The sequence below is a fragment of the Patagioenas fasciata genome, chromosome 13 (assembly GCF_037038585.1).
Source record: "Patagioenas fasciata isolate bPatFas1 chromosome 13, bPatFas1.hap1, whole genome shotgun sequence".
NCBI classification, from domain to species: domain Eukaryota; kingdom Metazoa; phylum Chordata; class Aves; order Columbiformes; family Columbidae; genus Patagioenas; species Patagioenas fasciata.
In genome coordinates this window covers 5,489,621-5,507,563 of record NC_092532.1, presented here as the reverse complement: position 1 = coordinate 5,507,563, position 17,943 = coordinate 5,489,621, and the positions used below count along the sequence as shown (strand labels likewise).

Here is a 17,943-nt window from a genome sequence, read left to right as displayed (position 1 = left end):
TTCGGGGGTTTCCACTCCATCAAGGTTGTATGAGCCGCAGAGGAGGGGGCGGGGAGGTCACGAAAAAGCGGTTGGCGAAACACCACCCACATTGAGGGCGCTGATTGGCCATCCAGAGCGCAAAGGCGGGACCTTGGGAGCTACGGCGGCGCTGATTGGATGGCGCCTGCGTGCGGCCCCATTGGCGGAAGCAGGGCCATCTGGATCCCAATATCGAAGTCTGAGATGTTTCTGCTCTAAAGAAATGAAAGTGACGTTGCTGAATGTTTGGTTTAATAAAAAGCAGATGTAGCTCCCTTATAACCGACCTGCTTCGGGATGCGACTGTCGTCTGAACGCGGTTCTGCTTCATCTGCTCAGCATCGGGGTGTTTTATATGTATTGAACTCTTAAATAAGTGGATAAAAGCAGAATTCAGGAATATAACAGAGTTACTCAACGGGACAGTTGTGTTTAAAGGTTCTGTTCGTGCATTCAGCATTTCCAGAAGGCAACATTTACTGTTAGAGAAGATGTTTTTTTAAATCGTGTATTATTCTAAATCCATGCTTTAAATTTCGTTTTAAAAACACTTCTGAAATTTTGTAGTGCTAGAAATGGACTTCCTACCAAGAAGCATCTTTGGAAAAAGTAGCACATGATCATGTACTTAAGGTGGTTACGATAATGTTGACACGCAAATAAACCCTTTCCTAGTTTCTCAGTGTCTTATATTCCTTTAATACGTATATTTATGTGGTTTGGTAACGTGCAGTTCACCATGAGCTAAAGCAAAGGCCTTTGCTCGGAAGATGGGACACATGGTGAGGTGGGTGTCAGAAACCAGCAGGAATTTGTTGGAAACTCCTGAGGAAACGAGATTCCAAACGAATACTCACGCTAGTTATTTAGTCTCTTACAAGCAGAATTCCGTTTTAAACTCATGTTTAATTTTTAAAGAATAAATAGTGAAAAGATACTATGATTTACACGTCAAATTTCTTCACTTTGCAGAAGGGCCCACAGGAATCCCAGGTTATGCTCTGCTAATCCTCCAGATGGCTATCTATACACGGCAGTGGCGTCCTCCTCCTGCTGCAGGGCTGCCTTTATGCTACTACAAAACGCATTCATGTGTCTGCTATAGATCCCCTTGTCCCAAATTTCATTTTGTTCACATTTTGGGAATAAAAAGTTACACATGGAACGTTGACTGTAAGTATTAGCCTAAGCACACCATAATTATATTTGAGAAGAAAAGCGGACAGACACATTATAAGAATAAAATCTCCAAATATCATATTATAAGAATAAAATCTCGAGCTCCTTCAGACGCCATCATTCTAAAGGCCTGGTAAAGTGATAACAGTGTTTTGGCAGTGTCAAATGGGCCCGTTAGGTTTCTTTCATGTTGAAATCCCCATCAGTAACACCAGCACGAGGTATTTGCCATTAAACTGCAAATGGTTTCTTTAAACCATACTCTTGTTAGAAGAGACTTGTTTTGTAATAATGAAGTAAGGTGAACAAATGCCACTTTGAAATGACACAATGCTACACAGTTAAACTTTATAGAAATATGGAATGGACTTTTGTACTGTGCTAGGAGTATGGTATTCATTTATTACAGCATCACCCCCAAAAGTGCAGAATGTTCATGCGGAACAGCTGAATTCTGTTCCTTCAAACATGGAAATGGTAACTATCCAGCTGCACTAAAAAAAAAGAGAGGAAAGGTTCTTGTGGAAGCATCAAAGACAACATTACAGCACTTTCTAAATATTAGTTGTGTGATAAAAGGGGACTTGGGTAAATATGTTAGGTATTTCTGCCTCCTCTTGCTTTTTCTCATTATCTACAGTTTTAATGAGTGATTTGGTAAAATAAATAAGGTTTAGTCACATAGTTTGGAGCCTGAGAAGGGAAAGCAGCACAGACTGTGTGAGGTCGCCTGAAGCTGTATTTCTTAGGACAGAGCTGAAGAGTATCTTTTTCTAATAGGGATATTACAGCCATATTCTTTAACAAGAATACGACCTTGCTGTGCCTGGAATAAAATACCAATAAAATCTGGCAGTAACCAGCAGTTTTTGTATACATTGGGTTATATCTCAATGTTCGAAGCTGACCCTAGCTTTGCATTCCATGGCCGTCCCTCCTGGGTCTTTAACCATCAAAAGCATGAACTAAGTCTTTCAATCCAGGCATCCTCAACGTGGCATCATGAGGCTGCCTCACCTGATGGCTCCTTACTGAGTTTTAGACATCAGCTTTGAGGTCAGTCTTCCTAAAATGAGTCCTTTCATCTTAAATCGGTGTGGAGGACCTGACCAGCGCACAAGCATCACTTTTCCATCACTGATTATGACAGAACATGCTTTTCCTTTAAAATGTACCACAGTTTTCTGAATAGTCAGATAAATTGATGGTGCAAGTGCGCTTCCCATCTCTCATAGTGGTGTAAAGTTCCTCTTTTCCACTGCTTAATCCATTAGTATGTGACTGTTGGAAGTGGAACTGAGTTATGCATTCCGCCAGCAAACACTGCCGCATACTGTAGACTTCGTTTGAACATGCTAATCAAGTAGACATTTAGGGAAGTAAAATGCCGCCAGACTAACACCACTGGGCCCCAGCACAGGGCCTGGGGATGTCCAGACCAACCCCGAGCTCATGCTAAAGCTGCTGGAGATGTCACAGCTCCTGGGCGTGGGGAACCCCTCCAGGAACCAGCTGTGACCGTGACAGCTGCCCTGCCGAGGCAGGCAGATTTCTTGTAGAACACCCTTGATTTGTAAATTATTTCACATCTGTCAGCCATGCTCACCATAACAGATTTCATTTTTTGAATTTTTTTTTTAATCACCCAGGTTAATTTGACTGGGGCTTGCTTATTCTGAAATAGCTCAAAGTAGGGATCATACTTAATATACTGAAAAATAGACTTTCCTCTTAGCTTTAGCCAGAGCAGGACAATAGCACTAAGCATCAGAAAATAATACATTGCGTTTTGGCAACACTTAAACAGATTCAGAATTCAAAGCTTAGATACATGTCTGAACTGTCAGTGTGAGCGAAACACACTGAAATCCCCCTTGGTTTTTGTTCACAATTGCAACCAAACCCGTAAATCCAACTTTAAAGGAGTGCGACTTGAGCCAGAAACCTGTGCTTTGTCTGCGCTTGAAAGGGTTGGCTGGTGTGGCTACACCTTAGAGCCGGATTGGCAAGCTCAGGTTTCTTTTCTGGTGTAACTTGAATCACTTTCCGCGTGGAACACACTAAACCGGCTCAAGGACTCTGCCAATATAACGGCTTCTACTCTGGGGCCTTTGCCAGTCCGGCTGTGGCTGCATGGGAGCGATTTTCCCTCATTCTGACAGCTATTTTGGCAAAACTCCTCCAGTTAGACTGAGTCCAAGTTAAAGCTGGCGTTGTTTTACATTGCAAATAAAGCAGAAGAGAAGCATTGCCAGTTTATGGCTCTGGTTTTACATTATTTTCAATAGTTTGTTCTAGAGGAATGTGCAGGGCAGGATCCACGCGGTCCCTTGGATGTTTGCCGCCCACACTTGCACTGCATTAAAATCGCTTGGTGTTTCAGCGAGTGAGCTTTGGCAATGGGGGAACTTGCACTACTAAAAAAAGACAGAGTCCATATTATTTACCCCAGAAATAGCTCTTCTGATGCTGTAAAGCAACTTTCCAAAGTGGAGTGAACTGCAAAAGGAAGCACCTGGGCCAAAGGACATGTGGATAAACGCGTCATTCTTATTCACTTTGTCCTTGATTCAACAAAGAATTTAAGCACTAAGGATTAATTTTAGACACACACATAAGCCCATTTCAAGTTTAGCAGTCATGTCAGAAATGATAATGCTCCTTTTTGAACTTTAATTAAGCACATATTTGAAATTAATCATATATTTAAGCACTGTGCGGAATCGGGATTTCTGTCAGAAGTGGGAGTTCACATCGAGCGAGGCTATTTATTGTGGTACGATCCGCATTTGCTTTTCTGAACTGGATGTTAAGTCTGTATTTTAAAGATGTCCCCAGGGGCATGTTTTTCCACATAAGTACATTTACACATTTGGCTCTTTTTTCCCCTGAGCTCTCGTTTGCTCAGTGTGGTGGTTTGGTTTGAGCAATCCACGCCGAGGAGTTGTCATTGATTGTGTAACTCGGGGGCTGCAGACCCGAGGTCACCCCTGGCCTGCAGAAGCACCGGGGCTGCTCGGGCATGTCGGAAATCGGGTGCGTAATCACCAGTGGGTGGGGGAAGCCTGATTTGATCAAGACTTCTTCCTTCCTCGTTGTAAAACACACAACGTGCCTGCTCGCAGAAAACACGGACGTATTTTTCCGCGTATTGAAGATGAGAAGCGAGCTTTTGGTGACTTTGTACAGACCCCACATGCACCGCGACTGAAAGCTCTTTGGCAGATCCAGGTGAGTGTTCCAGGCGCTTTGGGTTCCAGTCACGGCTCAGTGAAGCAGCTGGAGCAGCTTCTACCCTGAAACGCACCAGGGTGAGTGACCGCTCCAATTCTGTGATTTGTTGCAGGGTTTTTTTGTGTTTTTGTGGATTTAAAAAAAAAAAATACATAAAAATAAAAAGTGGCTCAGTTTAAAGAACTCACAATTATTTTTAGCCGTGAAAGTGAAACTGTTTATATGAAGTATAGATAGTTTTCAAGGCAGAATACTTGCTTATCATATAACATTCACTTCTGGGTTCATCTGTTTACAAGTGTATTAAGTTTCTCTGTGAAATCATGTTTTAAAGTGGTATTTTTATAGACATACATATTGTATGTATATAGTTATACATATATATAAATATATATATATGTATCTTGAATATAAATACAATTTTACTTCTAAGTTTATAGCAACTCCCAACCATGTTGGGACAACCAAATGTTGTCATTTAGATTTGTTTGGCCATTTTCAGATTCCTCATTTAATCTACTCTATTTGAGATTATCTTTACAGTAAAACCAAATATTTGCAAGCTTATGCATTTGGGATAAGCCACCATGATTTTAAAGGACTGAGCAGTCAGACGGTGGGTGGCTACTCTTCATGTTCAAAAAGCAGATCTGAAGGAAAGGAGGATCAGAAGAACGGTGAGAACTTTCACCTCCTGGTGCAAAGTCCAAAAATAGGGGTTTCCGTGATGCTCTTAATAAGAAGGGTGCCAACGTGTGTGTACTTGCTTACTCGAGCCAGGCAAAGGGAGGGTTTCTGTTAGAGAAAAGTGGTTTGCGCTTCCATTATTCCCCGTGGGGAAAGTAATTGCTTTTCTTTTTATAGCCTTGCAGTTTGCCAGAAATCAATAGGTCTGCGGAAGGAGTTTCCTCACCCCCATAACCAGCATTGCATAACTGTGGTAGACAAGTGGAGGCAAAACTGTATGTGGTAACATCCCTGTCCTAAACCCCCTCATTGCTTAATAACCACTGCTTGGCCATTATTGTTGCATTTGTAGCCAGGAAATGTTTTTGGCAAATATGGAGTAGGAGTATATTGTGTTAGGCATTTGATCAGTATATGGTAAAATAGTCCTAGCAGAACAGGCATACAGAGCTACTACAAACACAGTATGGAGGTTGAAAGGACAAGTAAAGGGAGAATGCTTCTGTATAAATAATTAGAAAACTCAGTTCTCCTTCCACCTAGCTATTGTCAGATTCAGTTGTTTTGTTCTCAAAGTACAGAGACAATTCTCTGGAGAGAACTTGAAATTATAGAATAAGACACAAGTATTATACTATTTTAGATATCGCCCTGCAGGTTGCGATTAAAAACAGATGGCAAGTTTTGGAGTGTTGAGAACAGTACATTTTAGCGGTATAGGAGAGCCAGGCTGCTAGTTATCGTAATTGTCACCAAGATTTTAGTTCATTTGAACTCATACTTGCAAGTTTGAGGGCAAAATACATGAAGGAAAAAATGTCCCCACTGAAGTTTGTGACCAAATTCTCATATACAAGAATGGAGTTCCCCACCTAATCTTATTTGACATAATGTCTTGTGGTTTTCAGGTTTGATTTTAATCTGCCAAAAAGATATCCAAACACTTTCAGTGGTAATGGTAAAAGGAACGGTCCTTCGCTGATAGCTATATAGATATTCCTATTTATTACTTTGCTTTTATGGAACTATGGGTACCCTCATACAAATTCACAGAGAAAAATGAGTAAGCCAATAAAAAATATGACCAGATTAGATGCTCTGAAGCGACCAGGAAATGTCATATTTTTGGTAACCTTTCAGTGAGAGCTCGGAATGGACCAAGACTCACACCGCTCAGAAAGGGAACCGCTGGAAGCTGCAGGCAGAATTTCTACATTTTTGACCACAAGTCCATCTGATGAAGAACAAAATCAACCCAAAGCTGAAATTTCATGTCAAGTGAGAAAAGAAAACCCAGAAAAAGTTGACCTGCAAGGTTGGTGCTATCCTTTAATTTTATTATTCATGTGGCTATTTATGCCATTGATCTTTTCTATCAAAAACTTTGCTTTAGTTATTGCAGTAGTCCGGATTTACGTTGCTATGCTCCACTGAAAATAAGCCTTGATTAAACCTGTAGCAATAATGCAGCAACAGTGAAACAGCTGGACATCCCGTTGTGTGTATACACACACATACAGAGCTTTCCTTTCAAATCCCTTGTGCTTAAAATGTATTCCAGATTTAAATGACACTCGGTGACCAACAGTGGTCGCCACACGGCCTGTCCCAGGGCTTCACTTTCTGCACATCCCAAAATCTGAACTTCTCGGCAGTCTCAGCAAGAACAGCGAGACTGAAGCCGATCTCCGGCAATATCCTCTCACACGCCTTACGAAGGGGCAGCACCGAACTTTTACTACGCCTAAGATTGCTGTCATCTGTTATTAAATCAAATGTTATATATAATCCAAAATACATATAATCTCATCAAGATTTTCAGCATGCAAAGATGTCATAAACACCACCTCTCTAAGGAAATATATGCTGTGGAGAGATGGAGCCAAACCCCAAAGGCCTGGGTAATTGAAACTGTATGGCCAAATGATTAAGAACGCACAAAAGCGGGGCCACTGAGGCAGTACTGTGGTGCCTTTACAATTCTGCTCCTGCATCACGCTGTTATCTTCCTATTCATTTGTGGTCATCCACCTCCATTGGCCTAATGTTAGATACACTGCGGACAGACTGCACTGACAGAGTCGTTGTTGATGGGAAATTGGGACCGGTGTGCCCACTGAAATACAAATATTCCATTTTTTTAATCCACTTTGCCAGCCTATGTTCCTCCTCATGACAACTGTTGTCAGTAGATTTCAAAGACAGAAATCACCCTTTTGAAAAGCTGCAGCAAATTCTCCTGTAAGCAAAGTCTTCAACCAGCTGTCCTACATTTTTCTACACACACGTATATGTGTGTGTGTGTGTGTGTGTGTAATTATGGGGGGGAGAGGCAGGTATACAAAATATTTGTAGCTGAACTGTGGCATCAGTTCAGCTCCAAAAGAAAAAGAGGTGTGAGAATTCCTCCTTTGGCTGAGCTGGTTATCCAGTTTTCTCCTTTAAGGTTAGGATATTTGTGTTTTCTCAGCTTTCACCTGTTACCACACAAACCCAATATTTGAATAGGGTCAGTATTTGAATATATATTTGAATTTGCAGCTGTGTTGTACTGTGTTCTCCTTTTAGCAATAAAGTAGGCTGGAGAAACATCTCGTTCAGAAGATGGAGTTGGTGTTTCTAAGGGCTACTTTTGGGATGGTGAAGCATCCCTCCTGCTCAGGCTGTGCCTGAGGTTACAACCCAGACGTACAATATTTCTTGTCAGTGTTGTTTCTATAACTTTGTATTCTGCAGCCAATTTGGTGTCTTTCAAATGCTCAGACCACAATAGCTTTCCTCAGAGAATCTGGACCTGTCTTAATTAGCAGTGAAATCAGTTATTTTGTTAGTCTTTAGGTCTTGCTGTTACAGCAACTGAAATTCTAGGCTTTCCCTTCACAATAAACGCATAAGAGTTTTCTTTCCAAATGCAAAGGCTGTAATCTGAAATACTAAATATATTGGTTTTAGATTCCAATGCATCCCAAAGTCCCAACTCTTCGATGACCACGAAGGAGCTCCAGGAATATTGGAGGAATGAAAAACGCCAGTGCAGACAAGTCAAACTCCTTTTTGAAATCCCATCAACCAGAATTGTAGAGCATCACTTATCTAAATATGTGGTAAGCTAAGAAATTAATATGTAAGAAGATCATTAATTTTTCTTTACTCTGCGGGGGTCCGCAGAGCGCACAGCATGCCTCAGTACATGAAGGCCTTACCGAGGGCCAAGGTTTGGAAGCCGTGATCATTTTGAGTAGAACCTGTTCTCACTGATTGTATGGGCAGAGCTGGGGAAATCCGCCCCTAAAAAAAGCCTCTGACAATCAGTTCACAAAATCTGCAGCAGTGGGAAAGTGGTATCAACTACATTAGCAGCTCAAGCGTCCTTAACACCCAGAGGCTTGTCAACACGAAGGAAATTCACACAAGTATGAAAACATCAATATGGTTACAGTTCCCACGAGCCAGCCCGCTGCAGCAGCTGCGTCGTGTTGTGTAACCTCCACAGCAGAGATGTGTGTTAGCACAAGTGTGACTTTCTTTGATGTTGACAAAGTCTCAGACATCCCCCCGCTACATCGCTTGGGATCGCTCCCCTTCCCTACCCAGAGCTCCATTAGATGGCATATTCCTGTCATATTTTTAAGGTGAAACATGAGTACGAGGGGTAAGAACAGAACGGGTCTGATTTTTGTGTCTTTACTCACAGCACTGACACAGTTTTTGTTTCTGATTCTCCTGGCCTTCAGGAGGACTGATCTACAGCACGTCTCTGTACCCCTGGCAAATTCAGATAGGGATGTTTTCCTTGTTTGCAACCACCCCTGAGATCTGTAGATGAAAAATGCAAAGAATCATACGGGTGTTGCTGATACAACTTGGCAGAATTTGAAGCAGATAAATGTTCTGAACACTGTCCGAAGAGCTTGTTGTACACTATACACACCTACTTAGCTGTTGCCATTCTTACTCAACAGTATCTAGCTTGTTGAATAGTGAAAAATTACTTTAGTATAACTGTTTGAGAAGAAGACCATCATTTAGTGTATATGCAAGTAGTTAAACTCAGTCATAAATTACATGCCTAGGCAAGGAGATTTACATTATAATGAAATTAAGTCTGATTAAATGATATTTCGTCCCTTTTTCATGCACACACCACAAATTCTAAAAAAAGCACCAAACCTGAGCACTTTAAAATTATTCACTTAGCTGCTCTTGATAAAACGATAGCTTAAAAAATTGCTCTTATGATTGTTTTGGATGAGGCACATATACACTTTTCAGCAGGGAGCAGGACAAAGTATAGGAAAATGTCACAAGCTTACAAATGAAAGGAGATCAGAGAAGTCAGCTCCAATTTAGAAACCTTTCAAGGAGCACCTGTAAAGATCATTTATAATGGTTAAAAGAGAGAATTTCTCTTTAAGGAAAAGCAAGGGAGAGAATCAGACAGGCACCAGTGCTACTGGTGGTTTGCACCCTTCAACAGCAGCAAAGAAGACAACTGGTATGAGTAAAACTCATACCAGTTCCTGCACAATTCGATGGGAATGGGGTGAAGTTGAATGTGAAATGTGGCCATTGTTCGAAAGCCAGCAAGGTCAACAGCCCCTGTCCTCAGCTGGTGTCCGGTGACACAACTGAGCTGGCCCCAGTGGAGCTCCACTGGTTTACACCCATTAGGGATTTGGCCCTTCCTCAACATCATTGTGCTTGGATTGAGACCAGAAGAGAATCTATTTGTACGACACATAACACACTATTTTATTTTGCAGCTATTTGTCTAATATCACATTTCTAGTGGTGATTTTGTGGCTTGTGAAGAGCTGAGGAAGACAAACCCCAAGTGCTGTTCATGTGGGACAGCGTTGCTGTTGGCTGTTAGTGAAGGATTTTCGATAGCAAACAGATTTTTGTGCAAATGTCGCTTTTTTGGATTATTTATATGCCAAGTAAGATTGAATAACAGGACAATGATTTAGAGGGGGAAAAAGGCTTTGGAGTTGCTCCATCTTATTTTTGTGCACACCAGTTATTACTGCCAAATACTCCCTCTTCTTTCACAGCATCAATAACACCCCCAAATTCCTGGAAAGGTCTGATACAGACAACATTTCTGAGTACTACGACCAATGTAAAATAGATTACATGCAATATTAAGTCTCAGAAATCTATTCAGTTCACTGAAGGTGATTGATTACCCTAGCCATGGCTGTTACAAACAAAGTACAGCTACAGAAATGCTTTGTAAGTGATTTTATGTGCTCCAGTCTGCTGCTAGTTCACCACTCCCAGCACCTTGCAGGACGGGATCTGTTAGTGCCGTGGTTATCTACAATTTATCTCCATGCTAAGTCTGGTGGCAAAAGTACAAAACAACAGGACGTGGGAATTATTAATTTGATGGTTGCACCACCATAGGTGCAACTGATTTAGGAGCACTGCTATAAACCACAGGAATATGCAAGATTAAAGACATAAAATCGGTGCAGGAAGGTTTTGGCTGGTGGAATATACAAGCACAAAGTCTTCTTTCAAAGCAATAACAGACAAAATCTGACTGCGCTGGGGCTAGAATGGTCCAGCTCATGCTTATTTTTTTCTTTTATTGTGTTTAGATGTATAAAATCATCATCTTGCAAACAGGGAGTTTTGACAGCAACAAGTCCGTAATTGAACGGCGCTATTCCGATTTTGAGAAACTGCACAGGAATCTGCTGGAGGAGTTCAGTGAAGAAATGGAAGACGTGACCTTTCCCAAAAAAACCCTCACAGGGAACTTCACAGAAGAAATAATCAATGAGAGAAAGTTAGCCTTCAAGGACTACCTGAGGCTTCTCTATTCGATGAAGTATATCCGAAGATCAAAAAAATTTATTGACTTTTTAACAAGGCCGGAGCTTCGGGAAGCATACGGTTGCCTGCGGGGTGGCCAGTACACCAGGGCTTTGGAGATCCTCTCCGAAGTCATTGGGCTGCAGGAAAGGCTGACGAGAGGCAACCCTGTGTCCATCGTCCCGACCCTCTGTGCCATCGTGGTGTGTCACAAGGACCTGGAGAACCACGCAAGTGCCTTTGAATATGGAGAAAAAGCTCTGTCCCACCTTCAGGTGCACACCAGCCACAGGTATTACATTCCACTGCTAGAAACAATGATCGCTTTGGCATATGAACTTGGCAAGGATTTTCTGTCTCTGCAAGAAAAGCTGGAAGAATGGAAGGCAAAAAAAGACCCCGTACGGGTTTTTACGCTGAAAGAACTTGCAGTTCGGGAGTACGTACAATGAACACAAGGAACATCTTCTTTAAAGAGCAAAGGTCTCAGCTCCTTTTCCTGAACACGAACTTTTGAAAGAGTAAGAACTGGAAATTACCTGCTTGCCTAAAATAACTTTATGTTAATAGAAAAAAATTAAATCAAATATCTGTCATGTTTAAAAGGGACATTAACATTTACACTGGAAAATATTATATTTACTCTACAGATATGAGGAGCACCTGAGCTTCTTAAGGTTTTCCGAAAGAAATATGTAAAAGAAAATTATTTGTGGTTTGCTTGTTTTGAATGTAGCCTATTTCACGTGAAAAGTCAGGATGGGAAAATACAACGAATAAAGCACTGAAGAATGTGCAGACTCAGAGGCATCGCTCGCTCATGTGGAATCACAGAATCACAGAATTGGCTAGGTTGGAAAAGACCTCAGAGATCATCAAGTCCAACCCTTGGTCCAACTTCAGCCCATTTACTAGATCATGGCACTAAGAGCCATGTCCAATCTCAGTTTAAAAACCTCCAGGGACGGTGAGTCCACCACCTCCCTAGGCAGGCCATTCCAATGCCTGATCACTCTTTCCGTAAAGAACTTCTTCCTAATATCCAGCCTAAACTTCCCCTGGCAGAGTTTAAGCCCATGTCCCCTTGTCCTATTGCTAACTGCCTGGGAGAAGAGACCAGTTCCCACCTGACTATAACTTCCCTTCAGGTAGTTATAGAGAGCAATGAGGTCACCTCTAAGCCTCCTCCTCTCCAGGCTGAACAACCCCAGCTCCCTCAGCCTCTCACCATAGGTCATGTGCTCAAGTCCCTTCACCAGTCTTGTTGCTCTTCTCTGGACCCGCTCCAGCACCTCAATATCCCTCCTGAACTGAGGGGCCCAGAACTGAACACAATACTCCAGGTGTGGCCTCACCAATGCAGAGTACAGGGGAAGGATCACTTCCCTTGTCCTGCTGACCACACTATTTTTGATACAGGCCAGGATACCATTGGCCTTCTTGGCCACCTGGGCACACTGTTGGCTCATGTTGAGCTTGCTGTCAATCAGTACCCCCAGGTCCCTTTCTGTCTGGCTGCTCTCCAGCCACTCTGTGCCCAGCCTGTAGCGCTGAAGGGGGTTGTTGTGGCCAAAGTGCAGGACCCGGCACTTGGCCTTGTTGAACTTCATCCCATTGGAATCAGCCCATTTTTCCAGTCTATCCAGATCTCTTTGCAGAGCCCTCCTGCCTTCCAGCAGGTCAACACTGCCCCCCAACTTGGTGTCATCAGCAAATTTGCTGATGGTGGTCTCAATCCCCTCATCTAAATCATCAATAAAGATGCTAAACAGGACTGGACCCAACACTGACCCCTGGGGGACACCACTAGTGACTGGCCGCCAGCTAGATGCAGCCCCATTTACCAGCACTCTCTGGGCCCGGCCCTCCAGCCAGTTCTTAACTACTTCCTTTCGAGAAGAGAAATACCTTCTCAGCCGATGCAATCTAAAGGATGCATCTTCAGGCACGGAATGTGGTTTTCCCCTCCTGGTCAGACAGCACTTGCCGCTTCTGAGGACGATGGGATTGGTCCTGTTCCCACAGCTGCCGGGAATGGGAGGACGCGGGGGGAAGGTTTACAGCCAGCTTTGGTAGGAGGAAAACATGCAAGTGACAACCATCAGAGATGAGGGAATATGCTTCATTTCCCTTTTGTAGCTGATAGAGTTTTATGACTTGCGTTAAAGGCACATTCTTGTTTGGGGTGATCTTTAAGTACAGCTCTGACCAGGGTAGGAAATTTGTACCGCGTGCGCTATATACAGAATGGAATGAGCCACAGAAGGGTGCTGTTGAGGAGAACACCTGGCTAATCTAATGCTAGCATTTAATTCTGATTATCAAGCTGTGAGACACATGGTTAACAGACAGCCTGTGTTCAGCATATGCTTCCCTGTTGCCTGGCAGAGGTTTGTATAAATCGGGCGTTGCCGCAGTTTTACAGCCCGGTACACTGCAAATACCAGCTTGGTGACACCGCAGTATTACAGCTAATTCTTTCAGGGATCCAACCCACCTATACAAATATTAAGCTTGTCTTGGCCCTAACACTCCTGTGAAAGCTTCCTAAGAGATGAAAAGTCTCTATTTACCTGCTCCTGTAATTTCCCTCAACTCTATTATCTCTCCTATAAACTTATTTTAATAATCTAGTAAATTAATCTTCATAAATATTGTAATTCACATGTCATGCGAGCATGGGTCATTATCCTCTGTTGAACGTAGTCCGTTGCATCCTTTCTATACTCAAGGTACAGACATTACATGCACCACAATGACATTGTCTATAGATGAGGAATAACTGTATTAACTTACCACCCAGACACATAAAAGAATCAGCTACTTGAAAGTGCACTGAACCTGAAAAACATTGCTGTGCATTGTTACGGGAAAGATAGCCTGGAAAAAACAGAACAATAGGAGCATCTAGGGTGGAAATTTAATATTTTAAGTAGCTATTAACAGCTAGGCATTAAATACAAAATATGTGGATTATTTGTTATTTGGCAATTATTATTTTTTCTAGTTATACCAGAAGTAAGAGAATTAAGAGTAATTAATTAAGAGACTTAGGGACTAATCTCACAACATACCATATTGCGGGACAGTTAAAATGGATCAAAGGTAACACCTTAGAGGATTGTGTCTGGATCAGTAACAAAGCAGTGAAGAAGGGGTCTGGGGTCTGTGTCAAACTCGGGTGACTTGGCACTAAGGCAGAAGGAAAGTGTGGCCATCATGCTGCTCTATCTCCACAGCAAGGCCTGGTGAAAGACCAAAACAACAGGCAAAAATAACTCCCCCCATTGCTGTGTCCAGCATGCCAGGCACAGCTGCCTTGGATTCTCCTCCGGTTCCTATGGGGTGTCTGTGAGTAGCTGATTGTGTCACAGACCCTCACCCTATATGGGATTAGAAGGTCCGTAAGTACAGGCTGTCTGGTGAGGACAAGTACCAGGAAAGTGGCTCATCGGAGAGATTTTCCTGAACCTTTCCTTGTGGTAATGCTGTGACTTTCCATCTCTGAAGGATTAACTGATCCAAAACTAACCAATTTTTGTTGGCATGGCAGTGGACATGAGGAATATGAGGAGGTGCTATTTGGCTAAGAGAAAGAATTACATAATTCAAAAGGCACAAAAATAAACAGTGCCAAAATCCCCCACTGTTTTGCTAATATAAGCCAAATTTATTCTGATAATTCTTTTCCATACAATATACTAGCAGAGTTTTGTCAGCAAAATAGGTCACTTTGTCCCTATCCACCAGAAAGCAGAGGTCAGTTTCCTTCTGTTATGAGGGCAAATGAACTAAATAAATGGAACGGTGTGAAGAAAGAACAATGTGTCTGCTGGATAATTCCCCCTGACACAGAATTTCTGCCATGGAGAGCCTTTTCAGTGGGACACCTGGGACAACCAGTCAGGCACAGCGTCTTCAGAGGGAGAACGGATCATCTGCCTCCCTCAAAGGGCATTTCAATAACTTCAATCGCAGTTGCACTGAGACTTCCCTTCACGTGTGAATCCGCAGAGCCCACAGCACATGTCATCAAAGGGTCAGGTGTGCTTTCATAAAATCAGCTTGTGATTTTATCACTATCAGAATACAACAAAATGAAAATCTCCCCCAACAATCCAACCTCTCCCCCAGCAAACCATCCATGTGTTATATTCCCTTCCTACAAATGCAGAGCCCATGACCTTCAGATTTATTCATCTCTTCAGAAATGATTTTGAAAACCCTTGGAAAGAGAAAGCTAATACGATGATGGGAACAAACAGGAACCCATGGGGCCTGGATTTCACCTGGAGCTCTGCCACGGGCTTGGTCTGAAGTTTGCACAAGTACCTTTGCCTCTGGGTCCCCGTTTCCTCACCCAGCACTTCCTCTGTGAAGTTTCCTCATGTGGGTTTTCAGTGCTCACTGAACAGAGAAGCCGTGAAACTTGACCAAGCAAGTTAACTCCAACATTTAACTTGGAAATGTGCACTGGGATGGAGGCAATTTTTATTTCTACAAAACTATTTCATTTCTTGAAGATATCTTGAAATGGAAGAGAACTTAGAGGGAGTTAAGTTGCCAAACCTGGGTGCTTATTGTTGATTGTATAGTTTTTTACTAATGCAACACAATTTTGGAATCAGGCATTACTTTCCTTGTACACTAGAGAAGTTACAAGATTATCTATTTATTGCCCAGGACTGTGGTGAGACGGTGCTGGCGCTCCAGCCCTGTGGGCCCTCGGCCAGTTGTGATCTCTTAGCTGTGTGCTCTCAGAGACTGGCTGGGCCTGCCAAAACAATTCTGCTTTCATTTACTCACATTTCAAAAGTCAACTTCTGCATATTCTTTTTTCACTTGATTTTTTTTAACAACAAAGTTACAGCAGTTACACGTTACGAAACTAGAAAGTAATGGCGTTCCTGCTCCCGTCCCGGCCCTGCTGTGTTCCAGGTGGAATGACAGGCTGCAGCAACCAGGTTCCCTCTGCTCGTCCGTGTGACTTCATTGCCCACAGCTAAAATGTGTCGCCAGGTAGGGCAGATTTCCCGCTGGGAGAAAATTAGTCTCTTTTCCCATTAACATTGCCCAGCACAGGGATACAGTAGTGGCTGCAGAGCCCCCATTTATGAATTAAATCTGTCCTGACTTTTTCATAAGATGTATAAAAATTAAATAGGTGCTCTCCACCTGCCACCACATCTTGCTTTTCCTGTCAATAATGTTTTAAGAATGGCTCAAAAAGGAAATAGCGAACATTTTCACCCACATCTACCTGTTGTGCTTATCTCTTGCCCTTCCTTAACTCTTGTTGAGAAGCCATTGGAGAAACAATGAGTAAAATCCTTGTGTCCTGTCCATGGGGTTTGTGTGCTGTCCCCAGAGCACACGTCGCACCTCTCCAGGTGCCAGCCCAAAATAGTGAACAGCGCTGCATCAGCGCAGCAGTGGAAGAAGAAAACGCTTGCACTACCACACATGCAAGAATGGAACAGAAGCAAGCAGGTGGTTCCTGCTTCCACTTTTCATTGCTGCACAATATTTGAGTGATAAATCCTGCTTTATAAATAAATTCATTTCCTCCATGTCCCGTCTCCCAAAACAATGTGTGCCTTTACAAAATACTCCCTTGGTTTAGTAAAAGAAACGGAAATGAGCAGTTGCTGGCATTTGTCCTGTTTGCGTTAGTGTCATTCATCAGCCGTTCTCAGTACCTGGAAGGCAGCTGGAGTCAACAGACAACGTCTGGAGAGCCCGGCTCTGCTCCTGGCAAAGCCACAAGCCCCGCTCTAATCAAATCTCAGAGTTCTTTTGAATACCAAGATTGCTCTGCGTTCTTTGGTATGTTTTACTTTTATTTTATACATTCTAGTGTATCATTTCCCCCATTTTACAGCTGAGGGAATTGTGGTACAAATAAAAAAAGTGATTTTTCCCAATGTCTGGTTCGGTGAGGCCACACTGACCGGCTGCAGATCTAGTTAAGCACAACTGGCATCACGGAGACACGTTGCAGTTGCATGTTAAGTTCATCTTGCATGGACAACCACAGCATAGCTTAATTTTTGCCAGATATCATACACCTGAGACAACTGCATGGGATGTCCATGGAAGAGAGAACAGCTGAGTAAGTCTGACTAATTCGTATATTTGAAGAACTAATAAGTGGTCGAATAGGGAAAATATTTAACCACTACTTTATAAAAATAACAAAGCAGGAACTTTTGTGTAAGAGACTTTGAGAATATATTAAAAAATCTCAAGGCTTCAATATCATTTTCCACAAGAAAGAACAGAAAAATATTTTCAAATGCACTTTTCTAGTTTGAAGCATTTCTTAGAACTCCGGTATTTCTTTCCACTGCTCTTGTACTCTAAACAAGACAAATCACACAACCACTGGAGAGTACTTTATATGCTAGCAATTTGTTATTGTCCCCTTTTCTTAACAACAGCAGAGCTGTTCAGCATGATCTTACTCTTCACATTATCATTGACACCTCTGAAGCATATATACAACAGATAACAATCCAAGTCTAAAGTCATGATTAATTTTCTCCAGAAGAAAAAGGCCCAACAAATAAAATATTGTCCAACCAACATCTGCCTAGCATGCCTAACAAACCACAGGCTGCATACATACAAGCTAGAAGAAAATTTAAATAAAATCTGGGCAGATCATCTCCCAGAGTCCGTGGAGAGTTGCATTACGATCTATTGAGCTTTGCCCCATTTCCATATCAATTATTATATCATTTGGGGCATTAAGTAGATAATACTGTTTACACAACTTTCTAAAATAACTAAAGAAGCCCATGAGGATGCCTAGTTACTTATGAAACATATGCAGACAAGATGCTCTCGGTGCAATGCAGCATCTTGTTTACAGGGAATCCTGTGATCTTTATCACACACTTGTTATTAACTCCTGTTATCTGCTGCATCACTGGAGGATAATATTTGCTTTCCTGAATCTTAATAAGGCTAAATACATTTATTGAATTCAACAGATTT

At 42.3% G+C, this 17,943-nt stretch overlaps 1 protein-coding gene across 7 annotated transcripts; it reads left to right on the top strand.

Annotated features, from left to right (window-relative positions):
* The first annotated feature begins 4,165 nt into the window (after positions 1–4,165).
* On the top strand, positions 4,166–11,750 carry SNX20 (sorting nexin 20). 7 transcript variants are annotated; one of them, XM_065848340.2, is made up of 6 exons: positions 4,166–4,236; positions 4,326–4,431; positions 5,299–5,396; positions 6,262–6,436; positions 8,074–8,225; positions 10,728–11,750. In XM_065848340.2, the coding sequence occupies exons 4-6, from the start codon at positions 6,274–6,276 to the stop codon at positions 11,394–11,396; spliced, it is 984 nt and encodes a 327-aa protein (XP_065704412.1). In that variant the 5' UTR covers positions 4,166–4,236; positions 4,326–4,431; positions 5,299–5,396; positions 6,262–6,273; the 3' UTR covers positions 11,397–11,750. The 7 variants fall into 7 exon arrangements, with proteins under 7 accessions (XP_065704412.1, XP_065704413.1, XP_071670553.1 ...); XM_071814452.1 differs by lacking the exon at positions 4,166–4,236 and having other exon boundaries at positions 4,423–4,511; XM_071814450.1 differs by lacking the exon at positions 4,166–4,236 and having other exon boundaries at positions 4,431–4,511; positions 4,978–5,396.
* Positions 11,751–17,943: the final 6,193 nt, after the last annotated feature.

Bases quoted from the DNA above. Each gene is read 5' to 3' on its own strand.
- SNX20 (XM_065848340.2), top strand. From the start codon at position 6,274: ATGGACCAAGACTCACACCGCTCAGAAAGGGAACCGCTGGAAGCTGCA. The intron at 6,437-8,073 runs GTTGGTGCTATC...TATTGGTTTTAG, and splicing joins AGAAAAAGTTGACCTGCAAG to ATTCCAATGCATCCCAAAGT. The intron at 8,226-10,727 runs GTAAGCTAAGAA...TATTGTGTTTAG, and splicing joins ATCACTTATCTAAATATGTG to ATGTATAAAATCATCATCTT.